The sequence below is a fragment of the Apiospora hydei genome (assembly GCF_038363865.1).
Source record: "Apiospora hydei strain CBS 114990 chromosome Unknown utg000005l_segment0_segment0, whole genome shotgun sequence".
Taxonomy (NCBI): domain Eukaryota; kingdom Fungi; phylum Ascomycota; class Sordariomycetes; order Amphisphaeriales; family Apiosporaceae; genus Apiospora; species Apiospora hydei.
In genome coordinates, this window is record NW_027117364.1 from 360,247 (window position 1) to 373,330 (window position 13,084).

Below are 13,084 nucleotides of genomic sequence, written 5' to 3' on the forward strand. Positions count from 1 at the left end.
CGTGATTTGATGGCAGCGAGAGCTGAGCGACGTTCAAAGAAGAATGATCGCGCTCTCCGCGTCGGCCACGGAAAGTCAGCACCGCCAGCTGAACAGCCTGCATATACGCCGTATGCACATCGTCCGCCACAAGCAAGTCATTCTGTGGCGTCTTCTAGCTTATTGGGCGTATTCGTCAAAGTAACAGCGGGCGCATCGCTATGACAGGAGCAGTTGCTCCTGACTTGAGACGAACGGCGAATACCATCTGCAAGCTTGCTAGGGGTGGTTGGTTAACGTGTCATACGGATTTACCAGCCACCGCAAACAACTCGGCAATAAGAGACCCAGCAACAAGTTACCACGTTTGTGAGGCTATGGCGTAGATTAAGCATGCCGATACGAACCCAATACAGCGTTGTCGGGTATGCCCCGGTGCGGCTGCGCAAAATTCAACTTCTTTTACTGCCACAATCGGATCCGACACACAGCTGGACTAAACCAGCCACAATAACGGAAGGGTGAATTTGCCGTCAGACTTGATACCGATTGCCCCAACAGCGTTGGTGCGGTGCTTGCATCAAAGAGCACAGACTCGGATGATTCGATATAGTTTGCTGCCTCGATTTGACGACTCGCACTAGCTGCGGACGGCACGGAGTCATCCAGCTGCCCGATCGGATGGGATTTTCCAAGTTGCCTATTGTGGAATAGGTGCCTGATGACGCCCATCAGACATTGATATCCTTTTACCTGCCAAAGTGTCGTGCGCTTTCAGGAAGATATCGGCTCTGTTCACTAAAGTCCTCTTAGCATACGGTCATTATGGTTAGGAGCGCAGAAGCTCAAGTTCATGTGGGAATGGTTAGTCTTTTGCCGTCAAGACACCTCTTAAACTTCGATGGCTAATCCCCTTAAGGCCACGAGGAGGGAAGGGGGGTTCAGCCGATTTCCCAAGAGTCTTAGGGTCTAGCAATAACGTCTCGATCGACTTGGGACGAGTAAGTTGGGACTACTGTGGTGCCAACACATCTTGGCTGTCCGAATCAAATATCTCCCCACGTTTCTTTTTCTTTCTCTCAATTGAAGGAAGACGTGACGTTTTGCAATGTCGCCTCCCCGTGTCTCACCACATTGGTGATCACTCCTCGGAACCGCCTATGCAGTCGGACCTCACCTCGACCGTCGTGGGCGTGTCCAGCGCGTCCATGGGAGCCGTGACGGTTGGACTGGCCCTGAGGTTGGGCACCAGGATCATGTTCGACAGGAAGCTCGCGTGGGACGACGGTCTCGTGCTGCTGAGCTGGGTAAGTAAACCGACATCCTTTCTTGCCGTCGCCCGTTCCAAGGGGGGAACGTGTTCTTATACTATCGACACACAGTTGTCTCAAACCGCTTTCTGCATCATTATAATTATTGGTGAGTAGCTATTGGGCTTCCGTCTGAGCGTGCTCATCGTAACGGATACACCAGAGACACGGTACGGCCTTGGGAAGCATTGGGATACCTTTGACGTTACATATATCGATATCTACCTGAAGGTTCGTCCAGCAAGGGACCCGGATGGAATCCATCTCCCCTCTGTTCAGGAATTGCTCAGTATGTTGATGCCAGCCCTGATTGAAAACAGTTGATCACCATGAGCTCGGTGACGTATACGTTCGCCATCATGACGGCCAAGGCCTCGCTCGCAGCATTATACTTGACCGTCTTCCGGGGCCGGAGCTGCCTGTTACATATTTTGAATCAGGGCCTCCTCCTTTTCTTGGTCTGCGAGGCGATCGAAGAGATCGCCGTCGTCACCTCGCAGTGCCTTCCGACCATAGGCGCCTGGAGTTCCACGGGTCCGGGGGCTTGTGTCAATCTGAAACCGTTTTGGTGGACTACAGTACGTGAAGGAACCCTTGGTCCCGTTTCCCAACGGTACCCGACCTATTGTGATACAGCCTATTAACCTTAATACTGTTGGATTTCTTGTTCACAGTTCGCCTGCTATATGGCTACCAACATCCTCCTCTTCTTCCAACCAATACCGTTCCTGTGGAGCAAAGGCCTGCCATCATACGACCTGGCTACGCTGGTGGGCATTGCGATTTTCGGCATCTTGTGCGCACTTCGAAAACTTTCGATTACATCATAAAACAGGGATACACTAACAGATACAAACAAGAACATGCGTCGTCTCACTCCTACGCCAAGCCGCCGTGGCAAAGATTGGGGCAGATACAACATGTACGTGGAACCTCTTAAGGGTAAAGGGGGAAGACCATTTATCGTCCACTTGTCCCATCAAGGAGGGAAGTACTCTCTAACTTCGAAGCAGACGACTACACGATGCCCTACATCTGGTCCGAGATTGACGTGTGCGTCATCCTGTTGTTCTCGTGCGGCCTATCAGCAAGAGAAATCCTACACTCGTCCAAGGCAACGGCATCCCAACCACCACCAACGACGGCGACAGCCACTCTCGCCCTCAAGTGTCCTACCTGGCTGAGACATCTCGGACTGCCCGGACGGGTCGAGGGCCAGCCCCAGAGCACGATGACGACGACGACCCCGTCGGACGCGTTTCGGGAGAGGATCGCGTGGCTCGAACTCCTCAACAGCCACACGCACAGCCCGTACGTGCTACCGGGCAGCCACCGGCAGCTCGGCACCCAGATCCGGATCGAGGCGACCCCGCGCCCGCCGCTGAAACGAGCGACGCCGTCCAAAGATCTCTGGTGCAGGCGTGCACGGATAGAAGAGGTGGAAGGCTGCCATGGCAGCAAAATTCCAACAGCGATAACAGACGGCGGGATCACGGTGACGCGAGAGGTCGTCTGCACGATAGATGAGCTGGTGTTATCTGGGAAGAAGGGGGAGCAGGAGGAGGGAGAGGGAGAGACGAACGACCAAGACTTGTCGTCCAGCTCGGGGCCTGGGTCGGTTATATTGACGACGATATAGTACGCAAGACGACGGCGTATGATAGTCTGTTTCAATGTTTGTGGGATGCATATAAGCCGGTTCTCCTGGGGCACTGTGAGAACCAACGGTACTTAATGGTTTAGTAATGACAGAAGGAATAAAAAGGGGTAGGCTGTGGATGCAGCTCCCCCTTCAAACAACCAGACTAAAACACGATGAGCCAAGCGACCTCTCGCAATCGTCACTGCAATAAAATAAGTCTTGAAATATCTGTTATAGGCTATTATATGACGCCATAACTATATCTTGCGGTTATCGATTGAGAGGCTGACGCCAGAAACGGCTACTCCGAAAGGTGCTACTCTACATACATGACTGCTACCAGTCTGCCTCTCGAAATCTCTCGGCGATAAAATAAGCACCTAAAAGCTACAGAGCCATCTTCTTTTAGTGTAGCACTCTGCTAATCTTGAAGCCGCCCGGTACTCTATGCTGGAAAAAGCCATCGGGATCATATCTCTTCGCGGCGTCTCGGATGTGCTGCACGTTGGCTGCGCCGTAGCTCCCAAGGGGATCCTGCGCAGCATCAGCATAGGCAAGGTATACGAATTCGTCATTACTTCGGACGGAGGTTGCGAATGCCTCGATCCTCTGGACCATGGCCGCCACCTTTTGGTAGACCTGCGGAAACCGGTCCGCGCTGCTCCGAGTCGTCAAGATGGCACCGGCCGCAAAGAGGATGCGGTTGCGCGGGGACCGCTCGAGCCCGAGCATGTTCCCCCCTTTTGCACGCCAATGTCGGCGACGTAAGCGGGAAGCGGCTGGAAGTCCAGGATGGTGCTGAAGGCCTTGGGCCCGAGGGCGGCTTTCAAGTCCTCGACCAGGCTTTCGTGCTGCTCTGCGCAGTAGCGCATCACTCGCGGGTCGTTGGCTATCGTCACGGGCCCAGCTCCAGCGGATCTGATACAGGGAAGAAACAAAGAGTCAGTCATTTCCAAATCGACGATGTGGGGGACGTCCTTGCCCAACGTACCGTACAATGCCCCCCAGTGCAGAAGAATTAGCGGACTGGGCCAGCGTCAACGATTCTGTCGTGGCCGGGGCCAATGTCGGGATGCGGTTCATGGCGTCGAACGCCGTGCTGTTGGCACGGTTCAACGTGTTGATCTCCGTCACACTGATCATGGAGGCCTCGGTGTCTGGTCGGTATTGGATGGCCGAAAGAAGTGCGTTGTCGTGGTACGTCCGGTCCAGATCGGTGAAGGCCGCCACCGCGTCAATGACGGCGTCGATGTGCTCCATGCTGATGGATCTCCTGCCGACGACAAAGTTGGCCGCGGGAAAGGTCTCGAGATGGAAGCCGGTGACGATGCCAAAGTTGCTGCCGCCTCCCTTCAGCGCGCGGAACAAATCCGCGCGGGCCGTCGCGTTGGCGTGGACAATCTCGCCGCTCGCCAGCACCACCTCGTAGTCGATGACGCTGTCGCAGGCGAAGCCTGTCCGCGCCGTGTGCCACGAGACGCCGCCGCCGAGCAAAAGCCCGCCGACACCCACGACGCCCTCTCTCCCGCCCGTCACGCTGACGCCGTGTTCCTCCAGACGGGCGTAGACCTCGCCCCACCGTGCTCCGGGCCCGACGCTCGCAATCTTGGTGGCGGCGTCGTACGTGGTGGCGTTCAGGCGGGCCAGGTCGACGACGACGCCCTGCTCGAGGCTGTTGGATCGTCTGGTACCGTGTCCGCCGCTGCGGATGGCTACATGCCAGTCCCCGGCGCCATCGCCGGCGGATCGGATGGCGGTAAGAACTCGAGAGACCTCGGCGGTACTGCTCGGTAGAACAAAGCACCAGGGGGCCCGCTGCGTGTCGGGCCAATAGTAGCCTCGAACGAGGAATGGGTAGAGGGGGAGGAAGGTAGGTGCACGGCATGAGACAGGCCGGCATTGATGAGGGCATCGCACTGCAAGTCATGAGGTCAGAAAAGGATGGGCGGGTCCACGTCCACTGTCCATGTTCAGGGGGTTGCGGTTGCATACTGGTGCGAAGCCGGTAAGGCTCTGCGTATTGTTATTGTTGCCAACGGATGGAGCTCGCCCATGCACACCATCGAGCATGAACAGCGACAGCAGGAACCCAGAAGACATGATTTTTGACAACATGGTGATGAGTTTCCGAGATGGGCAATTGCTGGCGAGGCACTTTCAAGTTTCTGGCGTGAGTTGACTGGATTTCTTATGGCCGTCGTTTCATACTCGACACGATCAACCCTCCCTATTTATGGTTGTCTCAGGCTCGCATATTGAAGTGATATTACTATTTCATGGCTATTAATGTCCCTCCTGGAAATGAATGACGATGGCGGTGATCGACGACGCATCGGCGCGAGCTGAGCATGGGGTTAGCGCAACTTGTACATAGCTCCTACCATTCAGCCCCCAGGCTTGGCGCGCGGGATGCTTCGCGCTTAGCGAGGGAGTGCGAGGGAGTGCGAAGAGAGTGCGAGGGAGTACGAGGAGAGTCTCCACTTAAGACTTCGCAAAGACTTCGGCTTTGCCCGACAATCCGAGGTTAGGTCAGCACTAACCTCGCGATGAGGATCGACTTGTTTGTTCCTTTTGACCTTGGTCGTGCCGTGAGTGAAAGCGACACGTAACCTCGTATATCCTTCAAGACCGGTCGGAACCATCACCGACGCTCGCATCTCGTAGATAGCTCGGAATGACTCCAGAAACTGCCGAAAAGCCATCAAGGCGGCGCCACATCAAGTCCAGGAGCGGCTGCAAAAACTGCAAGAAAAGGAAGGTCAAGGTGTGATCCCCGAGCGTCTGACGGCTTCCCGCTGCATCGAGTGTGTCTCCCAGCTGACGTATGTTCCAAAGTGCGGTGAGGAGCGCCCGCGCTGTCGAAATTGTTCGAGACGTGGCTCGCCATGTGACCTGGCGGATGATTCCGCTGTCCCAGATGCGCCAGCCCGTCACCCTGCAGTCTCTCCTCCCGCTCCCACGCCTGATCGCCTTGGCGGCCAGACCACTAACGGCGGTGCTGGCCTGGGGACTCTCACCGTCCTGGACCTGGAGCTTCTTCACCACTACACCACATCGACTGGCCCCACGCTGTCTTCCGACCCCGTGACCCGCCATTACTACCTTGTCGACGTCCCGAAACTGGGCTTCTGCCATCCCCATGTGCTCTATTCCATCTTGGCCCTGGCGGCATCGCACCTGGGACACTTCCGACCCGAGTCCCGCCAGTATTACTACGCCGAGGCCGCGGCTCGCCATACAGCCGCCACCTCTATAGCCGCCCCTCTTCTGTCCAACATCTCGGTACAAGATTCGGTGCCCATGTACTGCTTCAGCAGCCTGACGTTGTTCATCTCGTTCGCCAACCTCAAGGACGACGACCATTTCTTTGATGCGAGCAACGTCATACCGAGTTGGCTCACCCTCTTCCGGGGTCTGCGCACCATCCTGGAGGCCAACGGCCGTGCCATGCTCTCATCGTCCATCGCGTTCCTATTCCGCCCCAACGGCCATATCAACGACAAGGGGGATCCTCAGCAGCAGCAGCAGCAGCCGGACCACGAAGCCCTAAGAGAGTTCCAGAACCACCTCGAAATTTGCACTTCGGAGGAGGAGCCGACACGACAGCATCTGCTTGCCGCGTTCGGGGACCTCCGATCAGCCTTCTCCTCTTTCGACGCCAAGGAGCCCGGCCACGAGGACAAGACCCGCAGCATCTTCACCTGGCTGTACAAGATCCCCGACGGCTACATCGACCTGCTGCGGCAGAAAAACAGCGACGCGCTCTGCATATTGGCCTTCTTTTGCGTCCTCCTCCACAAGCTAGAGTACCATTGGTGGCTCAAGGGTTGGGGAGTGCACTTGATCGATCGCATCTACACGGCTGTGGATGATGCTCATCATGCCTGGATGCGGTGGCCAATCCAGGAGATTGGATGGGTACCCCCACGGCGAGGGGGGCGTTTCCAGGCCTCTATCAGATCCCAACACCGGCTTCATGAGTTGGGGGATAAGAGATTTGATTCAGTGGCCGCATATGAGGCGCGGGTGATCTGAGAGGTAACCAAGCAAGAACACTCATATTGGATATTCGTCAACAGAATTGTTCCCATTTCAGCTATAGGTGAATTTCCCACTGTTATGAACGATGATCTTTCGCGAAAGGTCTGCATCGTGCCATCTGATAGAAGGCATGCTGGAACTGACTCTTTCACCGTGGTCCACTTCCATGCCGTAGGTTTCGCCCAGCGTACTTGCGGCTTCAAGAGTGGCAGCGCTAGGGTCCCAGACAACCAGCTTGGGTAGGTTCCAATCCCGGTCTTCTTTGACCGCGTCAAATAGAATAGCCGCCAGTGCTTGTACTAGCTGAGGATGGCCACGCGGCAGCCCAAGATGGATCCTTTGGACCGCCAGATGGTTCTTCCTACAATCGTGGTACCAGTAAAGCCAGGTATCTGCTGACTCACAGATTGAACCATGATACCGTGGTATTCTACCAAATACCTTGGAAGCAGTGAAGTCGCATCGTTCTTGCATCCATGTTATGATATTTGGTGTCGGAAGAACCGAAATGTGCCTTTCGTCTTTGTTCTCCTGGGAAGTCTGGACCGAGGATTTAATGCTTTCCACGTCTTGCAGACATAACTCGGAGATCTCTGCCTTTTCCAGGAGCCGTGTTGTAGGAATTGTCAGGCCCGATGGCGAGCGAAGCCCTGGCGTTGGGAAAGAGAGCTCAAGCTGGTAGGCGGGAAGCATTCTCCAGCCTCTATTGTGGTAAAACTTGGGGAAGTGTCAGTAATATATCGAGCGTGCATTTCAAGTTCAAAGGATCTGGTGGTGCCTACGTTTCCAATGCTGGTATACAGCATGCTGGCGCACGCATCGCCGGGGCCATCCAACCAGCGCCCGAGATTCTGAAGAAGCGCCGACGCAAGTCCCCCTGCCGCGGAAGTCGGGATGGGTCACCACGCTCGCGATGCAGTACCCCTTTCGCTCGCTGACAGTGCCCGATTCGCGTACTAGCAGGCTCCTCTGTATAGTCTTGCACGCCGAGACGACCTGACCCGGCGGCTCTGCGGTCGTGCGGAGACACCATGTCCGCCATCCGCCGTGTTGAGTGAGGGGTTGCTGGTCGAGGTACGCTTCCCGCTCCAGGTAGTCTTGCTCGGAGAGAGGAGGCCCAAAGGCGGTAGCTGCGAGCTTGCAGCATTGGAGACGGTGGTGCTGGGTACTGGCTTCACTGAAAATGACAGTCATGGGACTAGGTCCACCAATCGTCATTGTATCAGCCATTGCTGGTATGCGTTCGTTTGGAGTTTCCATCGGAGGACGAGGGTGGAGGGATTGTTGTATTGGGGGCCAAGAATTAGGGTGGAGAGAGGTTTCGCTGATTGGAGGTGACAGACGCTATTACCAGATCCCCGGGTCTCTTTGATTCTTCAGGCCAGTCATTATTTACTCATCTCTTCCACGGTACGATTTGATGTGTACGAGTTGAAGAAACGCACCTGTGTCGGCACGCTTGGAGATAGATAAGGTTCCGAGGAGAGTGCCATGAACAGTTCACATTGCTTGCTGCGTGACCATGAGATGGTGTACTATCATGCCAATCCATTCCCATCCCCCCTGGACTCCGGTCCCACGACTCATTTGAACTACATCTTCGATGAGGAAGTCCGCGAAAGTGCCATAAAGTGGTTCATGGTACACGAGCAAACAAAGACACTCATGTTGGATGTTCTTCAACTGGATGGCGACGTATCAGAACATTTCATAATCATAACTCATTACATAACCGAACACATCTTCTCCAATGAATGTAAGCTCACAGCTACCACATTCATGATCCCCTTTTCATAATCGTAAGCCAAGCCTGCTTGGAATTTGAAGAACATCACGGTCTAACAAGTCAAGACACCATAGACGTTGTCCAATCGAGTTCGGTCTGCAAATTGCGTCCTATGTCAGCGAACTTATCACGTCAGACGAGATCTTGGAGGTCACTTACCGGTGTTCAGGGCAGCATCCACTTCAGGCTCGCCACAGGTGCAGTTCATCCAGACCTGCTTCTTGTATATAGGGAGACGGTAAACAAGACGGTTTAATGTGCAGTCAGTGCAGGACTCGCTGTAGTTGCCGTTGGGGATGTCCTATAATGTTGCATCTTTGGTCAGCGTCTCTTTTTTTGTCGACAATAAGTGGAATGGGTAAGGAAGTCTGTAGGTAAACTCACGGCAATTTTCTGGCCATCCCAACCGAAGCATTTGTTCAAGTCGATCGACGTCGCGTTCCGAGTGCCCTGGCCGTCGCCTGCGTCACAGTTGGCGGTCAGAACGCCGGTGGCGGTCAACTTCTCGTCGTAGCAGTTGGCGCCCCAGCTGGTTGCGCTCGAAACCCCAACGAGGGTGAAAATGACTGCTGAAACCTTCATATTTGCGAAAAACAACAATTTGACTGAATATGGGCTGCCGCGGGTTCTTGGCTGTTTGTCGTGGCGAGAAATATCGGTGTAAGGAAGGATCCAGAGGCTATGGCGCGGGCGCAGAATTATATAGTGAAGGCCCCGCTACTTTACCGAGAACATACGGTCAGGTCAACAGCTAAGCAGCCTCTAATGCTGACATGATGCTGACAGGTGGGGGTGGGAGGAGTCGTGGGTTCGGTGATTCTACGTCGACTATTGACGATATCAAGGCTGAGGTGGCTGTCGATATAGGGCGGCGTATAGGCGCCTGAACAGGGATGCCAGGGGAATTATGGAGAAAGTCAGCCCGCATTTGGGTGGGTTTTGCCGATTTGCTAACTAGAATCGGGTTTTTTTCAACGGGAACGGCGCTTATACTCCTTGGCATGATCCATTCTAACTGATTGATAAGCCGATTCCGAGTGCGATGTCTTGGAATCTACTACGTAGGTCTTTGCGCAAAACAAGACATCATATCAGAATCAGGCCAAAAACCAAAACCTGTTAAACCGCCTCCGTATCAGCAGACATGACCGCTGTGGCCGAAATCCGTATTTGACAGGGCTATTGCTTATTTGGGAAAATGAATGTTGTCGGATTTCTGCAAGTTGCTCGCTCCACTGACGATGATACCCTGTGCCGCTCCAACCCTGGCGTGAGGGTGAGGGGAAGCTGAGCGAGCATCGGGTTCCACCTTCCCGCCATCTTTTGATCATGTCAGCAGGTATCCAGGCTCTCATCCCACCGGCAACTTCGATAAAGCTCGAGCGAGAACAGATAGTCACAATGACCATTGAGTTGGATCCGGCCGTAGCTGCTGGTAAGTCCATAGGCAAAGCCGGCCCTGGATATAGCGGTGGGCTATAATAGTACTGCTATTACCTTTTCTACCAACAACACAACTTACTGACATGTATTACAGCTCTGCCTCTTGATTCCGAGGTTATATCAGAGAAACCCCATGGCAAAGGAAGCTGGTCGACGGGATACAAGTTGGACGTCAAGAGCGAAGGTTTGGTGTGTAGTTACTTCCTCAAGGTATTTGTCTGTCAAACTATTTCCAGCCCGTGTTGCCGTCATTAAGCTCGTTCGGCCCAGATAATACAGAGACCTCGGCATGCGGAACTCGCCAAGGGAGAGTTCGAGAGCCAAAAGGAGCTGCACAAGTACTTGCCCGGCAATGCGGCGATCCCCATAGGATACGGGACACTTGCTTCGGACCCCTCCTCCTCTTTCTTCCTCACTGCGTTCCTCAACCTCAGCGAGGAAGTGGCTGGGCCGGCCCAACTTGCAGAGGTTCTGAAGAAGCTCCATGGGACATCTGTCTCGCCTAACGGCAAATTCGGCTTCCACCTGCAGACTTTCAATGGAGTTGTGCCTGTTGTCAACGACTGGTGCGATACGTGGGAAGAGTGGTTTACACGCCAGCTCCGCTCGGACATCCATTGGGAACACAGCATCCGCGGCCCTGATCCTGAATTTGATGCAACTGCAGACGAGTTCTTCGAGAAAGTCGTCCCACGGCTCTTGCGGCCGCTCCAGACGGGAGGAAGGGGCATCAAACCAGTCCTGGTCCATGGCGACTTCTGGCCAGGCAATGTGCAAATCGACAAGTCCACGCAGCGTATTGTGTTGTTTGATGCTTGCTGCTGCTACGGGCACAATGAACGTATGTACATAATCGAAGTATGCTACCTATCCCTACTGTAGGATATTTCTAATTTCATGGCTATCAGTTGACTTGGGTATGATGCGAGAGTCACGATACCAGTTCACTGGCGAGCATGTCAGCAAGTATCTAGAGGCAATACTGCCTTCTGAGCCGGTGGAGGACTTTGATGACCGCAACGCTTTATACGCGATGTAAGTTTGATACCTCCATGTCCAACCCATGGTAACCAATCTCGATAGGCGGGACAACATCATCAATGCGGGTCTCCATGACCATCGGGCTTTCTTGCGGGAGAAGTACGTAAAACTGGCAACTATGCTTCTTCCACGGTGTTGCTGATAAATCCTGTTTACTTTAGTGTCAAGGAGGAGATGCGACGGCTCATTGCGAAACATCCTTCGGGGATGGATGGCTTTATAGAGATTGACAACATGTCGGGATCTGAGACTGAGTACAGGCTGTAGCTTACAGCCTTGGCCCCTGACTCCTGAGTTGACGAACATTCATGAGCCATTTGAAGAGCAGATGATCTCGTTGTCCCATCCAGGGGGAGAACAATGACTGACGAGGAGAAGCCATGTCTATGAAATTAACCGACATGCAGCCAGTAGACATGAACAAGCAAGAACGCGATGATGGAATCAATGATATACATCCGAGGCTAACACATTCACACTCGAGAACTTTATTCCGAGCCAGGGTCTGGCTTTATGTCGCGAGCCGTCTTGTATGAATGTTGCTCTGCAGCCTGGACGGTTGGGCCGATGAAGTTCTCGCGGATGAAAATCAAGTCATCGTCGTAGTCTTCTCTCGTGTCACCTTCCTTATCTCCACCCTCCTCACCATTCCGATACCTTGCGATGCCGTCGCTGTAGTTTCGGATGCGATCGTGGCCGGAGTGACTCCATGACGCCGCCTGCAGGCTGCCGGGGGCGTATTCGTGATTGGATCCTTGCTCTCCAGTGACAGATTCTGAGATGCTGCCGGCAAAGGGCGAGAAAGAATGGAACGGCCAGGCCGGCACGTTACGATGCATACTTCCATCTCTACCGCCGATGGAGGAAGAAGCCTGGGAGGATCCCGTAAAGGCGTTTCTCTCCGTAAGAGTCGTTGGATCAGCGAAGCCCTGGGGTTCTTTGTAGCTCTTCTCTGGATCTATGTTCCGAGCAGCAACACCATCATAGAGTTGGGCATTGATCAAGATGTCATGACATGGCCCCTCGGCCAGGTTCTGTCCCTGTCGTTGCTTCCTCTTCAGTTCCTTTTCTTGATTGGCGCGTTCTAGTGAATGGTTAGCAACACATGATTCAAGATTACGAGAAGCGGTTAAAACCAACTGATAGCATCGTTGTTGAGCTGGAGCCAGTCTGGCGTTACTCCCTCCACTTCGGACCGTCAGCATGTTGTCATTATCAAAGCAACATTGTGTGGGCGTCTTCGGGTAGCACTTTACCTCTATAAGTGTATTGCGTCATAATCTCCCAGTAGAGTCTCTCGAGTGCATACCCCTTATACTCCAAGTGCTTAGCACTTCTCCAATGACTTTGTACCGCTATGCTCGCTCCCTGAGCAAGGGGGTCACATGTGTTCAGCACATTGCACGGCCAGCATTTGATGGCACAGTAAATGCCGTTGCTGCCGGGCCATTTGAAGACGTATCCTCTGCGTGTCAATTCAGAACACTGGATTCTCGGTCCCTCACAGATCCTGCGTAGGATGCCTCGGGATAGCTAGTGTATATCATTGTCAGTGGGGGTGCAGAATATGGGGTTATGTAACAGTTGGCGAGTATGTACTTTTTCCTCTAGGAGCGGGATCAGATGTGCGTTCAAAAGATATGAAGATTTTGTTTGATGTTGGTCTTTCCTGGGATCTTGTACTGCTTGAATCGTCGTGCTTGGAGCGACGGGCATGTTCGGGTCCCCCTGCCATTCCGTCGGCTGAGGCGGGTTGGATGGAGGTGTTCGAGCTCGCGGCATCCAAGAAATACAGAGCTGCAAGTGTTTTGATTCCCACATCCATTCTCCGGATATAGACTC

The 13,084-nt window shown here is 53.9% G+C and overlaps 7 protein-coding genes across 7 annotated transcripts; 3 read left to right on the forward strand and 4 right to left on the reverse strand.

The window, feature by feature from the left end:
• Positions 1 to 1,139: 1,139 nt before the first annotated feature.
• PG997_005550 (uncharacterized protein) lies at positions 1,140 to 2,816 on the forward strand (the record flags this gene model as incomplete). The annotated part of the gene is made up of 6 exons (XM_066809865.1): positions 1,140 to 1,286; positions 1,407 to 1,520; positions 1,610 to 1,867; positions 1,964 to 2,085; positions 2,125 to 2,342; positions 2,404 to 2,816. The coding sequence occupies 6 exons, from the start codon at positions 1,140 to 1,142 to the stop codon at positions 2,814 to 2,816; spliced, it is 1,272 nt and encodes a 423-aa protein (XP_066668788.1).
• Positions 2,817 to 3,336: 520 nt separating this feature from the next.
• On the reverse strand, positions 3,337 to 5,031 carry PG997_005551 (uncharacterized protein; the record flags this gene model as incomplete). The annotated part of the gene is made up of 5 exons (XM_066809866.1): positions 3,337 to 3,648; positions 3,681 to 3,849; positions 3,923 to 4,746; positions 4,812 to 4,847; positions 4,924 to 5,031. 5 exons carry the CDS (start codon positions 5,029 to 5,031, stop codon positions 3,337 to 3,339), a joined length of 1,449 nt encoding a protein of 482 aa, XP_066668789.1.
• Positions 5,032 to 5,477: 446 nt separating this feature from the next.
• On the forward strand, positions 5,478 to 6,966 carry PG997_005552 (uncharacterized protein; the record flags this gene model as incomplete). The annotated part of the gene is made up of 2 exons (XM_066809867.1): positions 5,478 to 5,519; positions 5,596 to 6,966. 2 exons carry the CDS (start codon positions 5,478 to 5,480, stop codon positions 6,964 to 6,966), a joined length of 1,413 nt encoding a protein of 470 aa, XP_066668790.1.
• A 765-nt stretch (positions 6,967 to 7,731) lies between these two features.
• Positions 7,732 to 8,190, reverse strand: PG997_005553 (uncharacterized protein; the record flags this gene model as incomplete). Its single annotated transcript, XM_066809868.1, has 1 exon — positions 7,732 to 8,190. One exon carries the CDS (start codon positions 8,188 to 8,190, stop codon positions 7,732 to 7,734), a length of 459 nt encoding a protein of 152 aa, XP_066668791.1.
• A 719-nt stretch (positions 8,191 to 8,909) lies between these two features.
• On the reverse strand, positions 8,910 to 9,340 carry PG997_005554 (CVNH domain-containing protein; the record flags this gene model as incomplete). The annotated part of the gene is made up of 2 exons (XM_066809869.1): positions 8,910 to 9,059; positions 9,143 to 9,340. The coding sequence occupies 2 exons, from the start codon at positions 9,338 to 9,340 to the stop codon at positions 8,910 to 8,912; spliced, it is 348 nt and encodes a 115-aa protein (XP_066668792.1).
• Positions 9,341 to 10,159: 819 nt separating this feature from the next.
• On the forward strand, positions 10,160 to 11,509 carry PG997_005555 (Fructosamine kinase-domain-containing protein; the record flags this gene model as incomplete). Its single annotated transcript, XM_066809870.1, has 6 exons — positions 10,160 to 10,193; positions 10,296 to 10,411; positions 10,472 to 11,042; positions 11,110 to 11,236; positions 11,285 to 11,341; positions 11,404 to 11,509. The coding sequence occupies 6 exons, from the start codon at positions 10,160 to 10,162 to the stop codon at positions 11,507 to 11,509; spliced, it is 1,011 nt and encodes a 336-aa protein (XP_066668793.1).
• A 221-nt stretch (positions 11,510 to 11,730) lies between these two features.
• PG997_005556 (uncharacterized protein) lies at positions 11,731 to 12,447 on the reverse strand (the record flags this gene model as incomplete). The annotated part of the gene is made up of 1 exon (XM_066809871.1): positions 11,731 to 12,447. The coding sequence occupies one exon, from the start codon at positions 12,445 to 12,447 to the stop codon at positions 11,731 to 11,733; it is 717 nt and encodes a 238-aa protein (XP_066668794.1).
• Between the last annotated feature and the right edge of the window lie 637 nt (positions 12,448 to 13,084).